General features: G+C 45.0%; 1 protein-coding gene across 4 annotated transcripts in view; it reads left to right on the forward strand.

Moving 5' to 3' along the window:
- Positions 1 to 27,956, forward strand: part of LOC119175769 (M-phase inducer phosphatase 1-B) — a 157,930-nt gene that overhangs the window by 70,247 nt on the left and 59,727 nt on the right. For all 4 annotated transcript variants that reach the window (XM_075876141.1, XM_075876142.1, XM_075876143.1 and 1 more), the window contains one exon: positions 26,790 to 26,906. In XM_075876141.1, coding sequence (XP_075732256.1) covers positions 26,790 to 26,906 — 117 coding nt within the window. The remainder of the gene's footprint in view (positions 1 to 26,789; positions 26,907 to 27,956) is intronic.

The raw sequence follows: 27,956 nt of genomic DNA on the forward strand, positions 1-27,956 counted from the left end.
CTATTAAATCGGGCAGCGACGACTCAGACACCTGATTTGCCCGGTTGGCAGCGGTGACATAGCCACGTGAGCGCTCAGAAAGAACAGATCGGGCCTCGCGTTGGAAGCATCGTTGTTGATCGATGATCTTAGCAGTTGCGCAACTCATGTTTCCTCATGGGGCAACTTTCATCATCAGCTGCGTCACCACATGTGCGGCACTTCACATCCAATCTACATCCCTTGAGGGTGTGCCCGTACCTCTATCATTTTTTTACACTGCAGTAAGTGAGGGGATAGCGCTTAAACACGACTAATTAGTAGTAGTCACGCCTTAATTTCGGTCGGTCGATTCGTGCCGGCAAAAGTCACAATCGCTGACTCTGTGGGGACCTTTTTGTTTCCAGTGTTACGCGTGCATCGGAATACAGAGACTGCTACTGCAGCCGCAAACATTTCAAGTATTTCAGGTGGTGTAAGGCTCGAGTCCACCCCTCGAACTAGTCCCTTCACACATGCCGAATGGGCAGGCACGAAACAGCTCACCGGATTCGAGGCGAACGTTGTGCATTTCAGGAGATCTGTGATGAAGGCCTGTTCCGGAGAGCAGCACAGGATGCCTCCACGTCCAAATTGACGCACCTCGGTGATCATTTGGAAAGTGATCGGAAGTCTTCCGGAGTTCTTCCTAAGTTATTCTCGGATTTTTCATGCGAATGGATTCCCCATTGGTTGGAACCAGGGCCACAGGAACGCCCGTCAGACCACTGCGCAGAAACAGATCGATTGGCAAATCACTGTTAGGAAGGGAAAGCCGATCAGGCAGAATATGCCTGGCCGGGAGAGGAAAGAGACATCAGATTGGTGTGCTTAAGAGCACCGCCCGATCCGGCCGCACCTTCACAGGAGGAAGCACCGAGGCGCTCTTGAAGAAGCAGTGGAGCTAAAGCCCGTATTGGTTCAGGATGCCCAGGCCTCAAGAATGTCGGGAGCAAGGAAGCAGGAGCTCGGAGACAGGGCAGACCACTGGTCTGGCAATCTCACTGTTTAATGTGTTTGTTTTGAGCTCCGTGAGATCAGAGCGTCTATCCGACACGTTTTTTTTTTTTTACAGCAGAAAAAAAAATATTAGCGCAACCGATTATTTGAACGGAATTTGCAGTGACTCGCTAAGATATCGTGTTTCTGAAGTGTACACTAAACAATTTAGTTTTTTTTTTTTCCACTCCCTTGGACATATTTGCAGTCATTCTTGGTCACATTTTACGACTAAAGCCATAATACTTCATTGTTGCCGTAGCGTACGTTAGGAGCGTGGTAGTTTGGTCTAGTTGGTATGACATGACGATTGTTATAGCGCGAGAGCATGCCTGTCTGTTTGTTTGTTTCTCTGGACTCGTGGCTCGCCAAGAAAGCTTAGTGCGTTTTCTACTGGGAACATTATTCCCTTGTCCCTTCGTCGTCTTTCTGCTCTCGCGCTGTAACAATCGTACGTTAGGCTTACGGCAGCATCCCCGTGTGTGATGGTCGTAGAAAAACATGTATAATAATATTGGAATGTTATAGCCGTTTGCATTGAGTTTCGATTGAGTAACATAACATTCGCTTATTTCACTACACATATCCTAAGCGAAAAAAGCCGGATATTAAGGGTTCCAAGTGCCTTCCAGTGCGCTGAAATTCACTGGCGCGCGATGGGTACGTTGTTCGTCTTGTTAATCGTCTGTGACGCCTCAACAAACAAGTGTAGTTTGTTTTACTGCCGACAAGTGTAGTTATTAGGTAGTGCTAATCACTCGCGGTGTGCCGACGGAGTCTAAATGTAATCAAGGGCAGGAGTACAACGGCGTTTTACTCTTTCATGCCTGAAGAGTATAAGGTAATTTCACTCTCTCGGAGCGGAAAAGAGTAGAACGCAGTCTCACTCTCTCATTTCATAGAAAGTGAACATGAATTTCACTCTGATGCTTTGCGAGAGTAGAACAACACTCTGAAGAGTAACTTGGCCTTTTTACTCCTGCAATACCCTCCGCAGTTGAGGGTGTAGGTAGGTCATCATGGATGTTGTGCATGTGGGATAAGATCCGGAAGCAGCAGCCCAGGCAACTCACTCACGCACGCGTGCATGACTGCATTGCTGATTATGTTGCGCGCAAATGCATCCACTTCCACAAATTTATAGAATCGAAAATCGCATTTCAAAGTGCGAACGGGTCGATTTTCTTCTGCGTTCGCGGTCGTTGGCAATGAAGTAGAATACTCTGAGACGGAGCGCGATAGTTTCACGACATTTTCATCGGGGGTTAGTTTTAAGCTCGAGATAGAGGAGACTTAAACAAGTTGCTCACAACATTAGTAAAAGACAATCAGACTTGGCAGTATTCGAAAGTGTCCAGAAAAGCACTCCACGAATCCGCAGCGCGAGCGTTTGTTTTTTCTTCTTTGTTTTCTTTTCCATTAGCCCCGGCAGACGCGGGTTTTTTGTCGTCTGCTAGCTAGCCGCAGCAGACGACTCTGCGCTAAGACAGTACGCCCAGCGGTTTCCCAGTTTATGCATCTTCATTTTTTGTCACTGAGGTCTCTCGTGTGTGGAACTATCGTTTAATTACGGTGCTAAAAAAAAAGTCTAAACCAGGTCTCTGTCACGCAAGAAAAGCAAACGGTCTTGCAGTAAGATGCACGTCGCGCCATCTACAGCGACAAAAGAGAAGCGCTGAGCAGGCGACGGAGCGCGCACCAAGTAACGCGGCATCTATTGATCTTTCGTGTGCTGTGCAGACCGCTATTCGACTGGATTTTTTTTTTAATTCGTATCAGTGGAACACGTGGGCCTACCGCGCCATAGTTGCGCTTTCCGGAGCGAGGTAAGTGAACTAAATCGACGGGTTGTTCGCCAGCATTTAAACGGGTTTACCGGTGGCACACGGTGCAACGCTGATCGTGATTAAGCCCGGTTGACGTCATCTCTTTGGCACTGCTTGAAAGTATGAAAGTTTATTTAACACAAGACATGTATTGTTTACAAAAAAACACACATTTTTGGGACCCAACAGATGTGTTGACGGGTCTCTACAGCGGCTTGGCTTGCACGAAGGAGCCAATACCACCGATAAATTTGATTCAGATGAGGCTTGGTCGTGATCAAAAGTGACTGCGTCGCAATAAACGCTGACGCTTCAGGGACGTGTTTATTTTACAGCTCAGCCGAAAAGGTGCCCCCTTTACAGCTTTGCTGAGAAATTAACCTCAAAACACAAAATTTAAGGGAGGAGAAACATTGGGCACTTGTTTACCGACTAAGTTCTTTAAGACCATGAAATAAGTGGCAAGCTCGATATCTGGGCGGTCTTTTCGCCGTGTTAATGTGAATAGAAACGGTGTCAACTGAAACACCAGTCGTTGCTGAATGGTATAGCAGCCTCTTTGCGTCATGCAATAGAAATGATTTTCTCCTTGCCCCGCCGCGGTGGTCTGGTGGCTAAGGTACTCGGCTGCTGACCCGCAGGGCGCGCGTTCGAATCCCGGCTGCGGCGGCTGCATTTCCGATGGAGGCGGAAATGTTGTAGGCCCGTGTGCTCAGATTTGGGTGCACGTTAAAGAACCCCAGGTGGTCGAAACTTCCGGAGCCCTCCACTACGGCGCCAGTTAATTTCCTCCTCCTCCTCGACTAGCTTCAACACTAGCTAAAGAGGGAAGATGTTTCAGGTTCGGAATGGGTCCCCTCGGTGACTCGAGTGCACGGTGGCAGCGCGAAGGAAGAGCTGTAGTCCGGTGAAGAGAAGCTTTATTGCAGCCTCAGGCTACTGCCCGAGTCCAAGCCCGAACATCCGCTCCCCTTTCAGATTCAAACATCCTCTTTTCAACCCTCGGTTAAACAAAGAATCTTCACAAACATTAATCATATGTTGGGACTAGCATCATCACAACCAATCGCAGAGACAGCTTCATAACATGCACTACGTTGGTTAAAACCACGTTACCAAATAAAACACGCCAATGGATAGGTTCTGCGCGTGTGACACTCTCCCATGCCAGGCCGTGCTGCCTCCGTCGGCAGCCGTTCTCACGCTTAAGCGCCGTCAGTTCTATCAATAATTGTTGCTTCGTAGAAGCCTCCCACAGAGCGGTGGGTACACCGTTGGGCTCCGTGCGCTTACCAGGCGTGCATGCGACAGCGAGGCGCCCCGACATCCTAAGCGCATTCGGCAATGACGTACAGCGGGGGAGGTTATGCTCGTCTCCCAGCCGTATGTCTCGGTCAGCCAAGTGGTCGCGTCCCCGCGTCATTCTCAATGGCACGCGTGCATGCCAACATTAGCTTAAATGGTGGCGCCTGGCCTGCCTCTTGCCGGACGCTTTTCCGAGTAAGCCTTCTCCTAATCCCGAACGGGGTCGACCTTGGCGGCTCCGCTCGTGCACCGTGCGAACGAAGAAGTCTCCTTTCTTTCCCGTGCTCGGATCTTTCACCTTTGCGGAACCGTTCAGCTTCGTTAGTGGACGGCACTGGCGCTGGCTACGCGCTCTGCATCAGCCGCACTGTTTTGCGCAGCACGCCGGTAATAGGTGCCTCATACTAACTGCGTCTCTCTTAATCATATGGTGGTTTTGGGACGTTAAACCCCACATATCAATCAATTAATTTTCTCCTTTCGATCTGCATGCCTTTACGATGACGTTGGTGAGCGTACTTGAATTGCGTATTCTACCGCCGTCTTGTGGGAAATTTCGCCCCACGGTCCACGCGAGCTCTTTCGAGCTTTCATGTCACTACAGAATGCGAAACTTTCGGCGTGCGATCGTGACTCCGTCGGGCTGCGTTCTCCAGTAAGACGTATTGCGCATAGAGTTTCTCAAGAATAACTAGAGGGTACTCTGGCGCTGCGTTCGTTCAGCGACCATGGGAATGATGGGTAGTACACACATTTGCCTAGTCTTCGTACTTGCGGCTTCGTTTATTGCAGGTTACGGTTTCGTTTTGAAAGAAAGAACAAACCCTTTTGAACTTAAGGACTCGCTTCGAAATAGTAAGCCTAAAAGAATAAGGTTGTGAAGCGCGAACGGTGAACATTTGCTAATTTATATTTTCGTGAAAACACAGCTCCAAGCCACTTGAACACACACGGAACCAGCAAAGCAGGCCAGAAGTACGAAAATCAGACAAATGTGTGTACTACCCATCATTCTCATGCTCGCTGAAGCGCCGTGTGTTGCAACTCCCATAGACACTAGCGCCAGAGTTCCCTCTAGTAAGTATTGTGGGAAACTTTATGGTATTGCGTGCATCTACAGTCGTCACCGTTGACGTGCTCGCGCTTGTCCGTGTCGCTGACTGGAGAGCGAATGCTTGGCGATGTTTTGCGTTTCATTTGACGCTGTCGGTACCACTGACGTTTTCACGTACCATTTGACGCGTACCGCTGACATTTTCACGGGCGGCAGTGTGTGGCGAAGGACGAAAGGTTTGAATGCACGTCGTAACAGGCGGGTGCGCGCGAGTTGGAACGGGAGTATGTATGTTATTATCGGCTGTTGACTGTTGACCAGTATGAAAACATACGTAGCCCCGCCGCGGTTGTCTAGTGGCTAAGGTACTCGGCTGCTGACCCGCAGGGTGCGGGTTTGAATCCCGGCTGCGGCGGCTGCATTTCCGATGGAGGCGGAAATGTTGTAGGCCCGTGTGCTCAGATTTGGGTGCTCGTTAAAGAACCTCAGGTGGTCTGAATTTCCGGAGCCCTCCACTACGGCGTTTCCCATAATCATATGGTGGTTTTGGGACGTTAAACCCCACATATCAATCAATCAATCAAAACATGTACACTGCGAACGCACTGTCAACGTGAGTACTGTTCTAGAGTACTTGTCTATGTCCGATTATTTTATTTGGCGAACCTATTTTCACGTTACTGAGTAATAGAAGAACAGTAAAGCGAAATATCGAATAGACGAATTATTTCGCAACTCTATCCTCATTGATTTCGCCAATTTCAGCACGTAAACTTCAGTGTTGCGTTCGGGAACTAGCTTAGTGGAATTTTCTCAAACTTGCTGCGTTAAATATTTTATGTTCCTTAGAACGCGATGCAAGTAATGTTAAGCGAGAATTCGATCATGTACTACGCCCTATATGCTGTCAGTCCACGGCGAGCTGGTCGCCTGCAAGATTTTCTTATTGCGCGTTTTGTATTTTCCCGGGCGTCTTCTCGCGGCGATGCTGGATCTTTCGGTAATGTGAAATATTTTAATTTACTAATAACGAGAAAAAATTGTTTAGTGCCGCCCACGTATACACTACCCCCCTCCGCCACCCCCTCGTCGCTCTTCCAAGTTATCTTCGAACAGCGTTATGATGAGAGGTGCTTATTGCCTCGCGAATTGACTGCTGGAATTTCTTTTTTTTTTTTTCGAATTTGTAGAGCACGAGCGGGATTGCGGTGAATTGAGCGCTTTCTCTCCTCTAGTTGCGACGAGCACGCTGGAATCGTAGTTGTTTTTAAAATGGGAAATGGAGAAGGCGTCTCTCAAAATCATACGGTGGTTTTGGGACGTTAAACCCCACATATCAACCGGGAAATGGAGAAGGACCCTGCAACTGTCTGGGACACCTCAGCAGTCGCCCCACATTGGAACGGGCCCCGCCGCGGTGGTCTAGTGGCTAAGGTACTCGGCTGCTGACCCGCAGGGCGCGGGTTCGAATCCCGGCTGCGGCGGCTGCATTTCCGATGGAGGCGGAAATGTTGTAGGCCCGTGTGCTCAGATTTGGGTGCACGTTAAAGAACCCCTGGTGGTCGAAATTTCCGGAGCCCTCCACTACGGCGTCTCTCATAATCTTATGGTGGTTTTGGGACGTTAAACCCCACATATCAATCAATCAATCACATTGGAACGTATAAGGAGAGATTAAAAAAGATAGAGAGAAAAAAAAGTAAAGATTCGAGAAATGTTGCGGGCGGAACAACCGTCAGCCCGTGAGATCCACTGGTCGTCTCGTGAGCGCGCTGGGAGAGAAGCAGGGAGGGATGGGAGAGAGAAAATGTATCGCGCGCTCGTAGCGACCTTGAGCGCTCGATTTTTTTCTTTCTTTCTTTTTTTCTCTTTTTTTTTTCGAACGCGCCGCTTACTTTGAGAATTTATAGTAAAATCCTAGCCACTCGCTCAGCCGTTATTTTTTTGGCTCAAATGCTTTCAAGAGCCTCGACTATATATACCTATCGGCAGGGCTTTCTGACAATGCTCCAGAAGTGTTACTGGCCACCTTGAATTTGTGCTATACATGCTAATAACTGCACGTGGTTCGTACATGTCCTTTAAATATTGAAAAAAAAAGCTGACATTGAAGGGCCTTGAATGTCCTGGCATTGCATTCTGTCCTTGAAAACACTTTATCGCAGTGCCACCTGCTTTCTGCTGTAGATTAGCGTCGATGCGGCAAACTTGTCATGTCCGAAATGTGCCGGCACGAGTTTGCATGCCCTTCGCGCCTTGACCCGTCGTTGCGTGCTCTTGCTTTCTCTCCATCTCTACGGAACGTCTTCGCGCGACTTCACACGTCTTGGGTGCTGCGTTTACGCTGTGTTTTTTTTTCCTGTCAAGCGAGCTGCAGTGCATGTAGCTAGTACACTTCGACGATGTACTAACCACATGCCTTGCTAGTACTATAGAGGTCTCGGCACCTGGACATTTGGTGGGGGGGGGGGGGGGAGGCAGTTACTTTAGATGACATCAAGGCTATCCTTTTCTACAATGCGCGCTCGATCGAAAAAAAAAAAAGCCAAGGTGCTGTCCGAAAAGAGCGTGTTATTTCAAGCCTATGGAGTTAAATACACCGACCACGAACGGTCACATCAAAGCAGAACGTTTCAGTTCCAGTTGTTCCCAATCTAAAGGAGAAATTTCGATTCCCCGTCAGGTTCTCATAAGGATCAATGTCGAAAATAATGAATCATTATTTTATTTTCACAGAAAAAAAAGGGGGGGGGGTGGTAACGTCCAAGTTTCGTACTCAAAAATCCCTTTGCAAGTTGAAGATCAAATTATGTCGTCAGCTTTGTGATTTGGCAGTGTTGAGCGGTAATAATTGCCCGAAATTCATTCCGTCTTGTCACTGAAAGCTGTTGTATGTAGTCGGGGAAGATCTATTCGAGAAAAAATTTATTTCTGTACTTATAACGTGTGGAGGCGGCCTTTTCAACCAGTTTCCAGCAGCTTCAGTTTCGCTTCTATTGTTATATCAGACACAGGGCCCCACCCAGTGTTGCGCTTTGCTCGCATGGTGCCATCGTCATGCGCGTATGGGTGAGCTAGCGCCTATGCCTTGAGAAGCTTGAAATTATTTTGGAACCCCAGTTGAATGGAGTGAGGACGGGTGCGATGATGACAGCATCACAGCTTCAAGTTCTGATGGCGACGATGTTTGCGTCAGCCTGGCACAGCCGCAACTGTTCGGGGGTTTGTTTCGTTTGCGGCCTCTAGGGGGGGTCTCCTCCGTCGCACGTGCGTATAGCTGCTGACCTTAGTGCACAGTCTTTGAGCTACTCGTTTTACGAGCGAGGTCCAGACCTTGCTGGGGTGTGATGTGGTGGCCCCGGCTAGAGGGCTTCTCCTCGTGACAAAAAAAAAGCAGCCGGGCCACATTTCGGCCTCACATTACGGGGCGGGCTGGGACGTTTTAGGCCTGCCCGCGACTATCTGCAAAAATTCCAATAAATATGCATGGGTGCGTAGGTATTTTAGAACGCCAACCTATGCGGAAAGAGGTGACGCCAGACGAAGTGGCCAAGTTCTTTGGCCGTGTTGTCGCGGTCCTGAAAGAGTTGAGTTAGGTATATGGACAGCGCCTTGGTGATCCAAGTGCGTACTGGCAACGGTAAGGAAGAGCCAGAGTCTGGTTTATTCGACTCCGTTGAAAAAAAAAAAAAAACGGTTGGGCAAATCGTGTACGCCCCCCCCCCCCCTCCCCTTGTCCTCCGCAAGGGAAAACAGGCGCAGCCCGCTATTCTAGTAACGTTAACCGCGGCGGCCCGCCTTGAAAATCCGCTGCGGCGGTTCGCCACCCCGACGCAAACTCTCGAAGCAGTACTATCACCGCCTCATAGCTACGACCTTTCAAAGATAACGAGCAACAGCCCGCCCAAATACTGAGTTTGGCTAATGCCATCGCAGCAACCTTCTGAAAGTGCGCGCAGCAAAGCTTTCGTTCACGGAATGCTGGCAAACACTCGCTGCGGCGGCTGCATTTCCGATGGAGGCGGAAACGTTGTAGGCCCGTGTGCTCAGATTTGGGTGCACGTCAAAGAACCCCAGGTGGTCGAAATTTCCGGCGCCCTCCACTACGGCGTCTCTCATAATCATATGGTGGTTTTGGGACGTTAAACCCCACAAATCAATCAAGCTGGCAAACACTCGCCTCGTTGCATACGTCGGATTTCCACTTCAATTCCGAGCGAAAAAGAAGCGCATGCACAGGCTATTTTAGATTGACCACATTCATAAGGTACATCTGTCCTTACTATTTCAGTGTTACTTGTTAAACTTGTGCGAAAATTGCAGATTATAGATGGATTTACACGAAAACAAAGCATGTATGGTCGCTGGTTTACCTTTGAGCTAACGCTGAGCAAAATGGAACGGACACATGTAGAAATATGTATTAGGGCTTGCCTGTTTGTTCGGTTGAGGGAAAAAAAAAAAAAAAACGTGTGTCACGAGCGTCGGCGTATCTTGAGTTTTTCCCGCGAATTCACGGCGGCGTCTGTTTTCTGTCTCAGCGAGTGCTGCTTTGTAAACGCCTGTTTTATGAAACTGTAGCAGTTTTTTTTTTTTTAGGAAACCTTAATAACTCTTCATGTGTCCCAAGGGGAGGTGTGATTCCAAAAAAAAAATGTTGTTAATCTGTAGCCTAGGATAATGATTTTTTTTTTTGCTGTATATACAAGCTTTTATGTCGATTTCAAATCTGTAGTCAGTTTTTTAGTGAGTTGCACAGTTTACGTTTTGTGCCATGACAATGTGTAAACTATAGTTAATTTTGGACAAACTTTCTATGCCAGTAAAATGTTATGGTTCTGAGCTATTAATGGCTCGTATTGCTCAAAATCAACTGTATAACGGAAATAACTATCAAGAAAGTGCGTATAAGACATTTTAACGGGCAAGAAAAATTGTGAGAATTTTTAGAATAATTAGCCATTACTTATTGCGTACTTTAAGTTCGTAATAATTATACAGGTGATATCAAGCTTTAGAGGAAAAACTTCCATCCTTCATATGTTAAATAATATGCGGGGAAAATTTCATCCTCATCTGGTTACCAGAAGTACAGAAACATTAAGTCTAAACTAAAGCAGTTGCCCAAAAATGGATCTTTAGAAAAACGCATTTTAAAGGAACTCGTCAAAGCTTATCTATGCTGCAAAGGTATGTATTTTAAGATGATTTCTGCCACTGTGAGAGTTTGTGAATCAGTTATTTTGAGCACGTGGCTTTAGTGAAGTCCGCATGCGGAAATGCAGTGGCAAGCAGCCAGTTGGCAATTGCCAGTGGACTCTAAGCAATTAAATCTTTTTAGTTAATTTTTAGTAGCCACCTTGTGCTCTTTAAAAGTGATTTCAACCTGATTCTAGTTTATTTACCATCTTCAGTATTGCTTTCCTTTTTTTTTTTTGTAAGTAGAGAAACTAAACTTAGTTTAGGATAGCAAATAAAGACGAAGTATTCTAATTTGGGGGAGAAAAACGCGTTTTTCGACTCTCGTCTCCCATCTATATATACCTGTTGACTGCACTAGGCGTGTGCAGTTATGACTTATGTTATGACTTAGTTATGTGTGCGACGTTCGCGGTGATCCAGGTTGATTCTGCTTTGCCCCGTGGAAACCTAGGTCTAGTCCTGATCTTTATACCTTGTACTTAGTATGCAAGGTATGAGGTCATTGCCCAAACGGAAAAGTCGCTAACATCCGCGCAGACTTCAGCTACTGCGCGTTGGCGTAAACACGTTGCTTAACGGTTTCTGAAAATAGAATGGCTTGTATGGAACGTTTCGCCTTTATAGCACCATGGCGTGGTTGGTGCTAGTGCGCATATTTCGGCGACTTTGCGGGAAAATATTTTCAGGGCTGAACACTGAGAGAGCGTTCGAAATTGGCCGCGAGCATAGGCAAAAAATCGGATGTTTGTTTCTCTTCGCTGGCGCTTCCGCTGGGAGGAGTGTGGAGCACTTGGCAAGCGTCCGAATGATTGCCACTCGAAAGGCCTTGTCGAGGGCCAGATACAAAAGCCCCCCTCGGCAAGGAGCCACATTTTCAAGAGCCCCCCGAAATTGGAAGCAAAGCTTGAACACGCCTATACGATAAGCACGGAGATACTTGGAATGCACGTGATAAAATGTACGTCAACAGGAGTTTGTAAGATAAGGGACACTCAGCACGCGACTGTTTTACTTTCCTTTGCTGTAAAGGCACACAACAAACTGGAGATGGCGTGCCCAAGAACTTTTTTTCTTTTTTTACTCTACTCGTTGTTCGCGTGTGTGAAAGATATATTTGTTGAATGGCAGAGAGGGCGGCTTGGGTGATAGTTTGCTCTGGCCTTCTATTCAATTCTACATCGGGGACAGGGAAGCAACGGTAACAAATGACGAGTGTAAAGAATATGCGTATGTTCTGATCAGTCTCGTTTGGGGCAACTCTCGAGTCATGCATGTCCAGTCCAGTGGCCTTCGAAAATTGTGTGGTTGGCGTCGTTGCGAGGCCCACCACTGTATGCGCGGGCGCTGCAATCGCTGGCACGTGCAGAGTTGGATCACGTGATCTCGCTTCGTTCTCGCGAAGGGGAGCGGACGGTTGAATGCGTTGTTTTTAGCCTGACTGCGCGCGGTTTTCACTTTTTTTGAACAAAGTGTTGCTTTTTGTTGCTCTCACTTCTATAGTGTGCGAACTTCTGCAGACTACAAACTCTGAAGATGTGCGGTAAAAGTTATCGGCGGCGTGGTTACTACCTGCCACAGTGCGCTACGTACTGCGAAGGAGCCAAGCACGATATTTTATTTTTACTCCTATATACCATGCTTTCCTAGAGGGTGATGGGGTTGTTACCACTCTTTTGTTATTGTTGTTATTCCAAGCCCGTGGGCTTAAATGAACACCGTCCACGGAAGTTCATGTCAAAGCAGAACGTTTCAGTTTTATTTATTTATTTATTTATTTATTTATTTATTTATTTATTTATTTATTTATTTATTTATTTATTTATTTATGAATACTGCAACCCTAACATGGGGTTTTGGCAGGGTGGATGTACATTTCATAAGTTTACAAATCGGCAAACAAATAAATATAAAACAGGTAAGGCATTTACACACTTTCAGAACGAAAAAAAAAAGAACAGTGGTTTGTAATAAACCGGCATAAGAACATATAGAGAAATGAGCGCTAAATTCAAGATAATGGTTACAGTGATTGAAATAAACAACAGGAGCTCATATCATAGAAATTAGACACTCGCTGCTAGAGCTGCGCAGCAAAAAGGTTCAAGAATGACTGGGAAACAACTTCGTTACTAAGGTTATTCCATTCGGTAATTGTCCTAGGGAAGAACGAATACTTGAATGTGCTATTACGAATGGAAAATGGGGTTATTGTAAAGGCATGCCTCTGCCTTGTGGTATATCCTGTGGACAAATGAAGTATATGTGATAAGTCTAACTTAAAATAACCTTTAACTAACCGAAAGAAAAATTTCAATCTCAATACTTTATTTCTTTGTGTAGGTGTTGGGAGGTTAGCTTTTGCTAATAAACATGTTATTGAAGTACGACCAAAACTGTTGTAAATAAACCTAACAGCTCTCTTGAATTTTTTCCATTTCGCTGATATTTTTTCTGGTGTAAGGGTACCAAATTATGGATGCATAATCTAAAGTAGGTTGAACAATTGCATTGAATGCAACAAGGCGAACGGCGGGAGTGGAGTGCTTAAGAGCTCGTCTAAGATAAAATAATTTGTAATTGCACGAGCTTATTACAGTGTTAATATGTCTAGTCCAGTTAAGGTCATTCGAAATCCAAAGACCAAGGTACTTGTAGTGTTGTACCTCCTGCAAAAAAACATTATTGGCTGAATATGCAAAATGAAGAGTGTTACGTTTGTGAGAAATTTTCATGAAAACAGTTTTTTTAAATTAACTGACATCTGCCATTTATCGCACCAACGAATGACCTTTTGAAATGCATCGTTTAAATGAATTTGACCAGCATGATTTTCTTTTTCCGAGTACAGGATGCAATCATCCGCATATAACTTAACTTTTACAGGTATATCATGTGATATATCATTTATAAACAATAAAAAGAGGAGGGGTCCGAGCACAGAGCCTTGGGGAACACCCGAGTCAACCGGTACTGTACGAGAACAATGGTCATTGAAAAAGTACTGTTTTCGATTCGAAAGATAACCGGAAATCCAATTTAGAAGCTGAGTATTCTTAAGAATTAAATCCAATTTGAAGAGTAATTTATTTAGTTTCCACATGGGAGCCTCGTTCTTAACGAAAAATGAACGTGCGAACAGTCCAAATTCTGTATGTTTTAAAATATAATGTGGTAACATGCCTGCAAGTGTGGGAGGTTGCCGTCGTTGCGTTTAAGAATGTGCGCCGTTGTCTGAATTGTCAGAGCCGACAATTCCTTCCGGTTCTTTTCTCTCTCCGTTATGTTTAGCCTATTCCAGTCTATTTCGGGGCCAGTTGCGTTTGCGTGTTTGTGCGGCACGTTCGACGAAACCTTCGTTCTTACTTCGTGCATGGGCCGCTTGAGTTTTTGCCAAAGGTTACATTCTTTTACCGTATCTTATACCGTATAGGGGAGTGGCGGTATCTTTTACCGCCACTCCCCTTACCCCCCCCCCCCCCTCCCCGGGTGTCCATGTTAGTTGCTCTCACGTGTGTTTTCGACCACGAGAGTTTACATGTGTGACTGTGGACTCGCGGGGTTCCTTGCTGTATAGATGGGTCTTTAGCCATTGTCACTTGTTCTCTTTATGTTTTCAGCTACAGGCGAAAACACGGTGAGCTTCGACAACTGGTTCACCCTTCTAACAACTACCACAAAATGTACGCGATGAACGAAACCTCGCCGCATGCTTATTCAAGGGCGCTAAGTACGGCCGGCTGGCCCACGGTGCATTTTCTATTGTGATCGAGCCCGGTCAGGATCGTATTTTCCGATCGCGACTGACCTCTTTGTAGAAGCTCCAGAACTGAGCCAGTCATCCAAAATTTTCACCCCTGTGTAGCTCGATGGCGATTGAATGTGTACGATGGTGACAGCTGTAGAAAATTTGCGCGATAAGGGGTGACAGATACAAAAACATTTAAGATCGCGCCGCAGTAAAGTTCTTGCTCGTGAGAAATTTCACCTATAGCTACAACTCTTAATGAAGCACTCGCGTGCGTTTAATTAAGTGTGCCTCCAATCGTAACAGAAAGGCTGCGGGCATCTGTGAGGATGCAGGATTGCTTCCCACAGAGCGGGTAATCGATCAGCTTGCGTTATGCATCATATAGGGCTATACGTGCTAAGCAGGAATGTACATTTGCAAATTCTTGTCGTGTCACCCGCCACGGTCCGTGTTTAGGTGCAAATCTGCAATGTATGAAGTGGAACTGTTGCGCGCATTTCTTGCAGAAAAAAAAAATGTTTTGCCAGCAAGCAAGCGCTAATGCCCATTTGATGGCTTCGATTCGACACAGAATGACTCGTTACCTTTTACAAAAGCAGCGCGCTCGGCCCCCGTGAATTAGGTGGCCATAGCAGACGACACCGGCAGTTGGGCATTATGAGAAGGAAGAACGGCTATTTGGGCTAGTTGGTTGGAATTGATGGTAATAAGGGCTGCAGTGCGAGCACGAAGGTGCTAGAAGTAAAGTGAAACGAAAGGCGAGGCAAGCAGTGTTGTCCTCTTTGCTTTCCTTGCCTCGCCTTTCGTTTCACTTTTCTTCTGGCACCTTCGTGCTCGCACTGCAGCCCTTATTATCATTATGAGAAGCGTAACATTTGTTTTCGGAGCAGTTATTTAGTACTTCGTACAGTCAGTGAAGAAGCCACATCAGTATTTTACAGATTTCGTCGAAGTTCAATAAAATAATATTTAAGAAAAAATGAGACGCAAGAACAGTGGCGGGCTCTGCAGGAAAGGGCTGGCCGAACAATCCAACCTCGTACGTCACAGGGGTGTCTCCGCATGGTGGCGCCACGGTATGTCCTCGCGACATAACTCGAAGATCTCTGTTTGAGTCGTTCCGTTACGTAGACGCTGGACAGGTGCAAAATACGTTCGAGTGTCCCTGGCGTTTGACAGTTATACCAATTATACTGGCATCGTGTGCGTGTAGTCAGGGTCGTAACCAATCGGGGGGAAGGGGAGGGCAGCCCCCGAAATCTTTATTTAGTGCGCCCACTTTTCGGGCGAGGTATTTAACTTGCGCGCCTTAACACAGCGTACGCCAGTTGCCTGCACCACCCACCCCCGTTCTCGTGGTCGATACGTTCGTTTGGGCTTTTTTGTCAGAGAGCTCAAAGGAACGTATGAAGGATCCCACTTTGGTGCGAAATTTTCGTGTGCCTGTGCCTGTGCCAATAGTTTGGACTGTGGCAGCTTCCCCAACGGTATTGCATGTCACGCTGGGGTGCGCCGCGAAAATATTTCCTCCCCCCTCCCGTCATCCTGTACCACAACCGCAGCTGCGGGACGATGCCCTCTACGACGAGGCACCCGAGGTCCGCCAGACCTTTGTTCTACGGGCCCGAATGGTCATCGGCGATCATCGTAGGGAACCCGCGCACTACTGTTCGCTCCCACGTGCCTGGATTCTTTTTTTTTTATAATTTTTGATAAAACATTTCCTCTCTCGTGACTGTTGCCACGAAAATAAGTTTCGCGCTTTCGACTGCCAGGCGACGGAAACCGAGATTTCCCCCGGTTTCCCTCTTTAAAAAGTAGCGCACTATTTTGACGACCCTCAAATTAAAAACTAATGAACCAGCCAAACCGAAAACGGACCGCAATAATGCCACGCCACCAAGCGAATGGCGTTCTAATTGCTTGAGTATATTCTGCTGCCCTTGTTCGCCTTCCTTTATGGGTTTCGTTTTGATGGACTCGGGATCTTCCAGCTTTTTATGCAAGGTATATATAAAAAAGCAAGGGTGACAGCACGACTATCATTTTTGTAGTTCTTCGGTGGTAGATGAAACGCAGTTCGCCCTTTACAAGTGACTGCAACACTGTTACTTTCGTGAACGCTTTGTCCTGTCGGGTTTTTTTTCCGTTATTGTTACTTACGCCAGCTCAGGTGTAATATAGCGGCTCGCAAGCGCTTCCCGCTGAAAATGGCTAGCGCTTGCGGCCTTTTAATTCTTACATCGGGTGTATAGGCTAAATGGCAGGGGTTGCAGACTTCATTCCATCCTTTACGAAGTTGCGGAGCTCTGTGCTCGGCTGCTGATCCTAAAGGCGCGGGTGCCAACCGTGCCGCGGTGGTCTAGTGGCTAAGGTACTCGGCTGCTGACCCGCAGGTCGCGGGATCGAATCCTGGCTGCGGCGGCTGCATTCCCGATGGAGGCGGAAATGCTGTAGGCCCGTGTGCTCAGATTTGGGTGCACGTTGAAGAACCGCAGGTGGTCGAAATTTCCGGAGCCCTCCACTACGGTGTCTCTCGTAATCATGTGGTGGTTTTGGGACGTTAAACCCCACATATCAATCAATCAATCAATCAATCGATGAAGGTAGTATTTAGGCTCGTGTACTATAGCGGTGTCAGTGCACGGTAGAAAACCACAGGTGGTTGAAATTATCCGAAGCCTTCCACTACGTCTCTCACAGCTCGAATCGTGTTAGGGCGTGGGACCCCGTGAAACAATCAACCGACTGAAATGGGGGAGGACCAGTACCAGACGGGTAAAACTCCTGTTGGGTAAAAAATTCATTAAAGGACCACTCTGTAGAGCGGAAAATGCTGTTCACGGTGATGGAATATGCTGACGGAAGTAGGCCACTGCCTCCTATCCGCAGTGCCGCGAATATCGCCAGCACGTCCTTGGTCCCAATTGCCGCACCTATGTGCTCCCATCGATGGTTTTTGGTTTCGATCTTGAAGACAAGCGTGAGCTTTGTAAACGCACTCTCTTGCATCTGACGCGACCTCTCGTTTGCGGAGCATGCGCCGCAACCTTGCCCCCTCTCCGCCGGCGCCTTGTTTTCCCTTTCGGTGGGCGCGTTCACCTTCGACGCCTGGGAGTTCCTGCTCCGACTCAAGAGACCGTGTCAGGAGGAAACGGAAGCAGGTCACGCGGCGAGCGCCCGCGTCTCTCGGTGCGCGGGGCCGCGTTCGTCAATCGGACGCCCTCGGGAGGGGTTCCGCAGTGCGTTCATTGTCGCCACTGCGAGCCAAGTGTTCGACGCATTCCGCTCTGGAGGAGACTTGGAGAGCGCGACGTTTGTGACGAGCCAGTACACGAAGAAGTTTAGGTGGAGTTCCCGCCATTGCACGAGTCGTTCGCGCCTTCGGCTCTTCTTTCTTTTTTTATTCGAAGCTTTGGTTTGAAGAGGGGGCCGGAAGATCGATCGGGCGTGCCTAAGCAAGAACGCTAGGAGGGTGCAAAAGAGCGTGGCGTTTCCCTATCGCTCGGGGGCACCCTACTCTCGCTGATGTCATCTTCACGGTTAACTTTTATTGCCGAGCGGCAGTTGCAGGTTCTCGGGGGCAGTGGCGGCTGTCTTCAGCTCGTTTTCGGCTGGAACGTGTTTGACTATTATTATGTGACAGGCTGTGGACTATTATGCTGGACTATATTTTTGGGGGCTAGTGCATAGCTTCTCAGTGGCTTCCCGCGCATATGCATGGTCGTGTTCCTAATATCACGCAATGCATGTAGTTCTTATTTCTTAAGCAAGCTTTCAGCGGTAACAGATCAAGGGTATCCAAGATGTCACGTGAACCGCTGTGTCCTCTTTCGCACGCCCACTATTTCGATCGAAGACGCGCACTTGTGTCGCCCGCTCACGTTTCGCCGGAGTCACAGCTGCGGCAAGCGGAAGGGGAGACGCCTCGTCGAGCCGCGGATCCTCTTGAGCGCACAGCTGGCGGAACTGCTTCGCCGACTCTTCCGCCGGAGGCTGGCGCGAGAGGAGGACCACAAAAAGCTCCTCGCTTTGTTTTCCACCTTGCAGGCACCGTGCGGCGGCGAAAGGGAAAACAACCCCCGAAAATATCTGCGGCCCCCCCGTTTACGAGGAAGTGCCACTTCTGATAGGCCCGCTCGCTTCTTGTCCGGACCGTCGCTTCCGCCAGGCGGCGACAAACTGGTTTCGGCGGCGCGACCACTTTCCATTTCCTGCGCTGACCCGAGGCGCGGCCGGCGGGGCAGGGTTGCTCCTGGGAGTCGTTGGCCGGCCAGCGCCCGAGGGAAGGGGCTGCCCCCGAAGGTCGCCCGCACTTGCGCAACTTTTTGAGGGCTACTTGGGCTCATTTTGTGCGTTCAGTTGTACCGTGGTGCATTTAGAACATGAATATGCTTAGGGGTATCTCCTAACGTAGTGCTGTGAAAATAGTTTTGCAGGCGACACTGGGTTTTTCTCTGGAAGGCTTTGTTGTATTAGTAGTCTCCACCTTTACGAAGATGTAGAAACGGTGTTTAAAATGAAAATTTAGCTTAACTGCCAGGGCCCACTAGTGTCTTGCGTACGTACCCAAGCTCATGTGTTTTGTGCCCTCCTCTAGTGCACCTTTGAGGCTCTTGCACGAAAACGAAAATAGAGAGGTCTAGGGGCACATATCTGAAACGTCTTACGATATAGCATTGAAAAGACACTTAAGAGCAAAACTATTTTTCTCATATTATTAAATCGCTCTTTCATGATACAGAAAACACGCTTGTCATGAGAAGATGCTTGGCGAGCGAGAAAATGTGCAAAATAGTCCAAGTTTGAGGAATTCTTTTTTTATTCATTGGTGCCCGACTTCGATTCTTTGATCCGGAACATCACGCCGAGAGACATAAATGAAACTTCAAACTTGATTTTCTTCTCTGTTGATAAACCTATGATGTTGAAAATAACTACATTAAGAGAGTAGACTATCATTCTGAACTGATTCATTGTTTCTCTTTGGTTTCCCTTTAAAGCCAGTGTCCCAATGTGGCTTCTATGCCCAAGCTCTTTTGCATTATTTGTGTTCTTCCCGTGTTCTTTACCCGATGCGTGAGCAATGAGTGTACAGACGAACACAAGAGCTTGGGCACGCAAGCTGCTTGGAGGCCCACCACCCTAAAACTATTAAAGCACAATTGTCAGCTATTTAGTCCCAAGAAAACGGCAGGCGCGTAAATTGAGCTAGATTAAACTGGGCATTAGCGTTGCGTTTTGTTCAATCTGCTGTAATCCATGAAGCGATTAGTCTCCTAGATGCAGCGTAAAGGTTAGTACATAACTTTTTCTTAAGTAGTAGCAATACTTGCCTTATTGCTCACTCACTGGCTAGTTGAGCGCGCTTTATTTTGACAGGGTTTAAACATGGTTACAACTGTAAAAATACGAATTCTGTTTAGGTATGGTTCAAAGCTGTCTAATTTCATTCCTAGTAGTAGTTTAATTGAAGGAAGTAACATAATGATTTCCAAAATTTCCAGGGGCAAGCGTTTGCATTAATTTGTTTGGTTAAGTGCATTTGGTCCTTGTTTCATGCTGTCACTGACATAACACCTTGCATGTTAACTATGTGCATGCACTTTCATTCAGGGTAATTATGAGAATGTCTCTTTTGTGAGGTCATTAGGACGGTTTGTTTTTTTGAGATTTAAAGCTACACTGAAGAGAAGCAATGTCTTGGTTAAAATAAAGGTTAAAAATTTCTCACCGAAATCGCCACGCATTACGGCAGGCGTTTAAAATTTTATATTTGGTATTTTCATGACATTGGCTTGATAAACTTTCGGTAGATCGTATGCTTGGTCTATGGCATTCACAGATGACAATGTACTTCATTTTTACCGATTAGACAACTTCAAAATCTATTATGTCACAGTGTTTAATGCTAGAATCTCGAGGTGGCATCTCCACCTGCATTTTTTTTTTCGCGAGTTTTCTCGCCTGCCGATAACCGTGTCGTCACAAGAAAGGGCTTTTCAGGATTGTGAAATTGTGCTTGATTCATGTGCGGAAATCCAATTTATTTTCAAAATAATTCTGTGATTTTCATTCTGTGTCTCTTCTGGTGCCTTTAAAGTGCAAGAAGAGACTAAGCTGTCCAGAGAGCCTACGTCTCGGTGCACTGCCACTGTCTGTGGCACAGCTTGTTGCTGTCACAAGAAATCTCGAAACTTTCTAAGTTATCCTACAGTCTGGGCCATTACAACTTCGTCACACTTTTCTTCTGGTTTTACAGCACTGGAATCAATTTCTAAATCTTGTAGTTCTGCTCAGGTACAGAAGCGCATGAGGCTTGTTTAAAACTCCCGTACAGCGGCTTTGTCTCAGTGGCACTGCGTGCACAAGTGATGTTACCCTGCCGCTGATGGATGGGCGATTCGGGAGAGCCACAGATTGGCTGCGCCAGTGCTGTAGAGTGCAAAACTTCATTGAATGATTTTGATAAATGAGCCCAGGTCTGCAGATCAAGTTCGTTCAACTGAAATGTTCACTACTACGAAATTTGTTTAACTGAAAGATTTCTGCAGAGAATGTGTAGGAAAACCACCAGGGATTTTTAAAAATGTTTACTCTGAAATATTTGTTAAACTAATGTTTGTACAAGCGAAAGTTCTCTCTATTAGGCATCCTTGTTAGAAATAATGCACACACCGATTGAACAAATGAAAACATGTGCCTTTCGATATAACAAGACTGTGTTCATGAAGCAGCAACAAAGAACATGCATTGTAATTATCATTAGCTAGCTCATAAGCAACAAAAATAACACCATTACAAATTCTAAACTTTATACAGTTGTGGGAAAGCATACACTTCATATTGTCATTATGTTGGTGCACGCAAGCACTGGTACTGCTTTGCAGTGCAAACTGTACACTGCTTCAGTTCCTCACCCTAAAATGATTGCTTGGCTATATTTCACTATATACCTGCGACCAATGAAACTGTCAAACAGGCTGTTATTTTTCTAGAGGATGTGGCCAGTCATGAATTTTGACAGTTATTTTCATTGCTAAAGCAACATCAATTCCATATTTTTTTCAGATGCCGTATGCAAAATATTTTACATGGCACCTAAAAATTAAATTTTTATGTTCTGTTGTAGTATACAAAGTATAATACCCTAAGCAAAGATGAAAAGGAGAATATTTGAAACATAGCTACAAATATCTAATATGCTTCCTGATGGACTTTTGCTGCAAATGCAAGTTTGAATGTGTGTGTTTTAGTCGAACAGGTTGGAAGGTATTTACTTTTCGTATCAGTGCACCATCGCGTAGTGGGATCACTAGGTCATTGTCATCTCCTTTTCTATGTATTAAAGGGGCCCTGAAACAATTTCAAGTAACCATGTAATGAATTCACTGGAAGTGCGTATTGCCTCACGAATTCAAAGCCGCAAAAATTTTAAGAATGCGTCCAGTGCGAGTGGAGTTAGAGATTTGTCACATGCTGCAATTGCATTCTCTCTTCTCTTGTCCGAACGAAAGCGCTGGAAGCTAAGCTGCGAGGGATGGCCGGTGCAATAAAAATACCTCACAGGCACCTCGTGCACGGGGGTTGGGCTTGTTAAGGCACGTCATGTGCACGTGACCTTTTGGTCGGATGTCGGAGAGGGTAGGGAAGAGATTTGGCTTGCGAAGGCTACGCGGAGGAGCGGCAGGGGTTTTGAGCTCACCTCCTCTCGTCCTTGCTTCGCGCCGCTTCAAAAAAAAAAAAAAACTGTTTTCTCAGTTTGTAATGAACTGATTCAAAAATTTTTGTAGCAAAACGTTCCTCATCAGACACCCAACAACTTCCACGGTCTAACTAAAATTTGGTATGGGACCTGGTGAGTGGCCCTTTAATGAGATTCTTCGTCTCCTGAGACAGCTTTCCAGGGTTCTGTCTAACTACCATACCTCCAAGTTCCACTGCACACTCCGTAATGAGACTCGTCAGGTTATCATTCATTGCGTCAACGCTAAGGCTGGTTTCCTCGAAAAGAGCGGAGTATCTGTTCTGAAGTGAAACTCTGAATTCCTCTGCTTTCCCTTTTAGAGCTAGCTCATTGATTGGCTTCTTGCATGTCAGTTTGTCGTTCCTTCTTCAAGTCTTGGCGGATTTGAGACCTTACTATTCTACGGTCACTGCATCGCACCTTGCCAAACACTTCCACATCCGGCACAATTCCTGGGTGTGCACTCAGTACAAAGTCTATTTTGTTCTTACTTTCACTATTAGGGCTCCTCCATCTCCACTTACGATTTTCTCGTTTTCGCTTTACGGTTTCCTCCTTTTCGGTAGAAGATATTCTAGATCCATAAATTATTGCGTTCTGTACATTCTACGAACTCCCCTCTGACATTTCTTGTACTGATGCCATAATCTCCTACTGCCTTGTCTCCAGTCTGCTTCTTCCCTACCTTGGCATTGAAGTCGCCCATCAGTATTGTATACTGTGCTTCTACCTTACTCATTGCCGATTCCACGTCCTCATAGAAGCTTTTGACTAGCACGTCATCATGGCTGGATGTAGGTGCGTAAGCCTCTACCACTTTCATCTTGTATCTCTTATTGAGTTTAATTACTATACCTACCACACTTTCATTAATGCTATAGTATTCCTCTATGTTACCAGCTATATTTCTGTGTATAAAGAACCCCATGCTGAGTCCTATTCTGTCAGCCAAGCCACAATAGCAAAGAACACGCCCATTCTGTAGCACTGTATAGGCCTCATCTGTCCTCCTAACCTCGCTGAGCCCTATTACATCCCATTTAACACCCTTTAGCTCCTCGAATAGTACAGCTAGACTTGCCTCACTAGATGAGGTTTCAGCGTTAAACGTTGCTAAGTTCAGCTTCCAGTGGTGGCCTGTCCAGGCCCAGAGATTCTTAGCACCCTCTGCTGCATTGCAGATCTGATCGTCAAGTTCAGCTTCCAGTGGTGGCCTGTCCAGGCGAAGAGATTCTTACGCCCCCTGCTGCATCGCAGATCTGATTGCCGCCGTGGTCAGCTGCTTCGCAGCCGCTGGGGACTGAGGGCCGTGTGTTAATTGACGTATGCATGTGGGAGGTAGTGGCCAGATACTGACTGCACCAGGGTGGCCAATCTTTCTATATTGAGGGAGTGCGTTACCAGCGGTGGTCACCGGTAAGGCAGCACCCCAGGCCTCTTAATGCAATTCCATGATCACGTGGATAATTTTTTTTTTTTAATCTGGTTGGGAACTGCACGACACCGGGATTGAAGCCACGGACCTCGTGAACGCAAGGCTGATACTCTAACCACTACATCATTGCTGTGTGTGCGTGTGTGTGTGTGTGCGTGTGTGCATGTGTGTGTGCGTGTGTGTTGGCACGCGTGCGTGCGTGTTTCAATGCTACTGTAGCATAATCACTAGGGGCACAAACTTCTGTGAAGTTCACCAGCTTAGTTGACTTTACCAACAGTACACGCACATTGGTTCACATAAAGGTCTGTCAAAAATCAATATGTTGCTAAAAAGAGCAAATTCAAATTGATTCTGTAAGTTGAGTGGTTGGACTAACTACTAGACAGTGCTGGGTGCACGAGAAACAAATTTAACATGTCAAGATCGACGATCTAAAAGCGTCGGTCACTGGTGATCGATTTGAGTATGCAGGGTAATGAAAGAGTTTAGCACTTCTCATTGTAGCCTGATGTTGCTGCCAATGCTTGTCAATATGAAATAAATGTTGTAATGTGAGGTGCTTCTTTAACATACGTTAGAGTGGGCAAGGAAAGAAGTGTAAATTGAAGGGTAAATGCTACTCGAAAAAAACGGTTTCTCACATCGATAGCCTAGGGCAATGATATTTTTGCTGGTTACATAATTTTTACACTGATTTACAATATGTAATCGGTTTTATTGTAAAGTTGTATAGTTTTTGTTTTCTACCATGACAGTATGTAAAATATAGCTCTTTCTGGACACACTTTTTCTGCCACTGAACTTTTATTTTTATGAACTATTAATAACTCATATTGCTTCATAAGACATTTTAATGCACAAGAAAAATTAATGTGTGAGAAGGCTCTTACTTTAGGTTCATAATAATTTTTTAAATATCACATTTTAAAAGATGTAATTGCACTCTTCACATGTTGTTGAGAAATTCGAGAAAAATTTCATCCCTATCTGGCAATCAAGGTACCAAAAGCATGATGTCCAATCTGAAGAAGTTGCCCACAATTGCCTCGTGAGAAAAACGCATTCTAAACAGAGGAATGAAGCCTCATCTTTGTGGCAAAAATGCGCCTTTTAAAATGATTTCTTTCATCATGATAACTTGAGAGCCGTGGTTAATTTGAGCATGTAACTTTGGTGAACTCCTCTTGCGAAATGCAATGGCAAGCTGCGCACTGAAAATTTTCGGGGGACTCTAGACAATCGGCTCTTTTTGAATAATAATAGCCACCTTGTGCTCTTGAAAGGCGATTTTAACCAACTTTGAGTTATTTACAATCTTGATTTTTCAATTTTCTTCGTGAAAGTAGGGATACTGTACTTGTGAAAGCAAAGAAAAATGAAATGTAATGTTTTTTAGTAGTACCTCCCTTTATGGGTCTGTTTTCTTTATTAGACCCAACATTAATGAGAACTCATTAACCTAGAGTGGGCAGTATTTGTTCCAATAACTCTGCTAAAAAAGGTGGATTGTGATGTGTTGTTGTGGTCAACAAGTCCTTGATGAAATGGCTGAGAATGGCAAGGTTTTGATTTCATCATTTCTAAAGGCTCGTGGAAACGTTAAACAGCCATATAACTCTAAAGAAGTTTAGTTTTAGCAGTATTTAGTATTGAGTATATATTAATTTGAAAAATAGTTAATAAATTTGAAGAATAAACAAATGCAATTGTATTAAAACCACTTGATCCTCAATTAGTATAATGGCATTAGATAGAACTAAACATAGTTACTCATACATAATACCACCATGAATACTGATTCAGTAAGCCAGATGTGGTGCCTCTTGTTCAGAGACATTTCCTAGTATTTTTATTTAGTTTTGCATAGTTTCCATATTTAAAAGATTGTGTGTATTGTGTATCAATTCCGTCTTTTGTGCTATGCTGCTCCCCAACATACTTCTAAGTCTATGCCAACTTCTTATGGTGATGCATGTAGGCAAAGAAAAAGAGAAAGATGTAGGCAAGAAAAAGAGATGTCATTTCTAACTGATTAAAATGGGCATCTAGAAATGGGGACATCAGCTGGAAAAAACATCACCGGCAAATATAAAGTGCGTCTTTCAGTGCGTCAAATAATAAAGCACAACTCTTGTTCACACTACTTTGTATGCAAAAAATGTTGATTTGCAAAACTTAAGCACTTACTCCTAAGCAGCGTTAAGCTGCAAGATCTGCCCTCCATCATTTTTTTTTGCTTGATGCTAATGTTTACTTTTGCTGCACCCTCTTGTGGTATGGGTAAAGGATGCTTTTGTTAACAAAGGCACGAGTTTTAAATGACACTGAACAGTTTGCTGTTGAATTTTGTTAACAAGTCATGTCCACAAAAATAGATACAGGTAGCAAAGAGGTTATATAACTCTGCAAGTGAAATTCTTTCGGCATCCACAAAGTCCCATTTAGCCACCATTTAATGACAGGTTTTTGCTGAGGATGTCCTATGGATAAGAATGCTGGTTTTATGACCCTCACCACGATTTCCTATTTTGCAACATGCATAAAACAAATGTTAGTGTTCTTCCAAACATTTATTATGTCTAAAGGTGGACTAAGGTAGAAACACCACTACCCAGTTTCTGCAACAACTCCCTGTAATGTTATGAATGCTGAAAACATTTGCTCACAACTGGTTAATTGCTTATAAATAAAGCAAGTATTGCTTTTACAGTAGTTTTTTAAATCAAATCAAATAATATTTTATCATACAACTTATGCTGAGGGCTCCATTTTAAATCGACAAAAGAATGAAAGATAAACACAGTCTACCTCAAGTAAATAGAAGGATAAGGTTTCCTCGCTCATAACTGCAACCCTGTTATCAGGTATCGGGAGGTACTGGCAAAAAGTAAAGCACGTGATGTACATGTAGCTTTTAGTAATACAGGTAGTCATCGATTCATATTGAAAACTCAAAAATAGTCCACGAAGAATGCAGCTCTGTATACATAAATTTTATGGGACACAATGTTTCATACAGCAGGATATACAGAAGGACTTGGCATGCATAATTAAATTTAAAATAAAACGAAGAGTTATGATATAAAAAAAAATTGTCTAAGAACCTTTCTCTACACACTGCAAGTGTGAAATGGCGCTTTCAGCTAGATTATAGCATAGAAAATCGAGCATTATGTTATGTTTGCCTTGTGTAGGGTAGTAAGAAATGTAGCATTCAATCAGTAAAATTTGCTCTATATGTCCTTGATTCTCCTACTTCAAGCTTCCTGGTACTGACCGTCATAGGGTGTCGTTAGGCCTCCCTAACTTATATTGTTCCAGGTCTGGAGTATGTTGAAGAAAAAAAATTCTGGGGATTTGGATGTTATGAATGTAACAGTATGTACCATGAATATAAGGTGTGTTGAAGGAGAAAATGGTAGCTTAGTCTTTCCTGTTTTTTTTTTTTTTAGGGGCACCATGATAGTGACGAAGGAATACATTCATCTAGTAGCCATGCAAGCAGCTGTGGCTCACAAGAAAATGCACCCAGCTGCAGTTCAGATTCAGGCAAGAAGTCATCTGATGAGGTGTGTAGCTTTCATTGTTTCATATTCACTCCAATTTGGTCTTTATAGATTGGTTAGGTTGTTGCCCATGTAAAAGACTGTGTAGTCTCCTATAAAATTTTTTTTTGCTTGTATCTTGCATTGGCACACCAGTGGGGATGAATGTGCCAATATATGAATTAGTGTGTGTACACCTGAGAACTGAGGGGAGTGTTGGTTACATTAAGCTGTGGCTGGTGCAGTGCTCCTGCTGATCTGCTTCTGGGCATGCTCAATGGGTGGAGTTGATCGCTTTATCTGCTGGTGGATTCATGATTAAAAATTGTTGCTTTAAAAACTACTGCAAACTTCTTGTCATCTGTGCAAAAGCTGTGTTTTGAAATGTTTGCAACCTTCTCCTGATTTAGAAACTAGCAGAAAATGGTTAATCTAATTTATAATCAAGTTCTGATAAAATAAATTTGTTCAAAATAAACAAGTAACATTTTGTACAACTTGGGGATATAAGAGAAAGTAGCGGTCTTTTTGTGAAATTCCGAGTGTCTTCTATACAATATTAAACGACACATCCAGCCTAAATTTGATGTATTGCGTCAAAAATTTTTTCAATGTGAATTGAAGTAATTTTCGAGAATTCTGTCTGCGTGCTATAATGTTACGGGTGGACCATTGTGGACCATACTTAAGGAGTACTGGATTTGTGACAGTGATGCTCATTTCTGCTTGCTACCTTTTTGTTGTGGTATACTGTTATGTGTTTGTCTACATTGAACAGCTTTATGCTTTATTTGTTTTTTACTTTTTATTTTCATACTTCCTGCAATGCCGTAGTGGCATTACTGCAGGGGGGGGGGGGGGGGTGCACATACAAAGCCAATATGGTGAATGACTATCATACACAAAAACAGAATGCAACAAGAATAACATTCAACAATTGCAGCATGCAAACAGGTATAAAAGGCGTAATACACGTCACAATTCAGGACGATGAGAAAATAGCACTGTTGTCACTCAAGTGTACTATATCCTCGGAAAGTTCATTGCATTCTCTAATTTTTCTATAGTTCTTAA

This window comes from Rhipicephalus microplus, chromosome X, assembly GCF_043290135.1.
Source record: "Rhipicephalus microplus isolate Deutch F79 chromosome X, USDA_Rmic, whole genome shotgun sequence".
Lineage (NCBI taxonomy): Eukaryota > Metazoa > Arthropoda > Arachnida > Ixodida > Ixodidae > Rhipicephalus > Rhipicephalus microplus.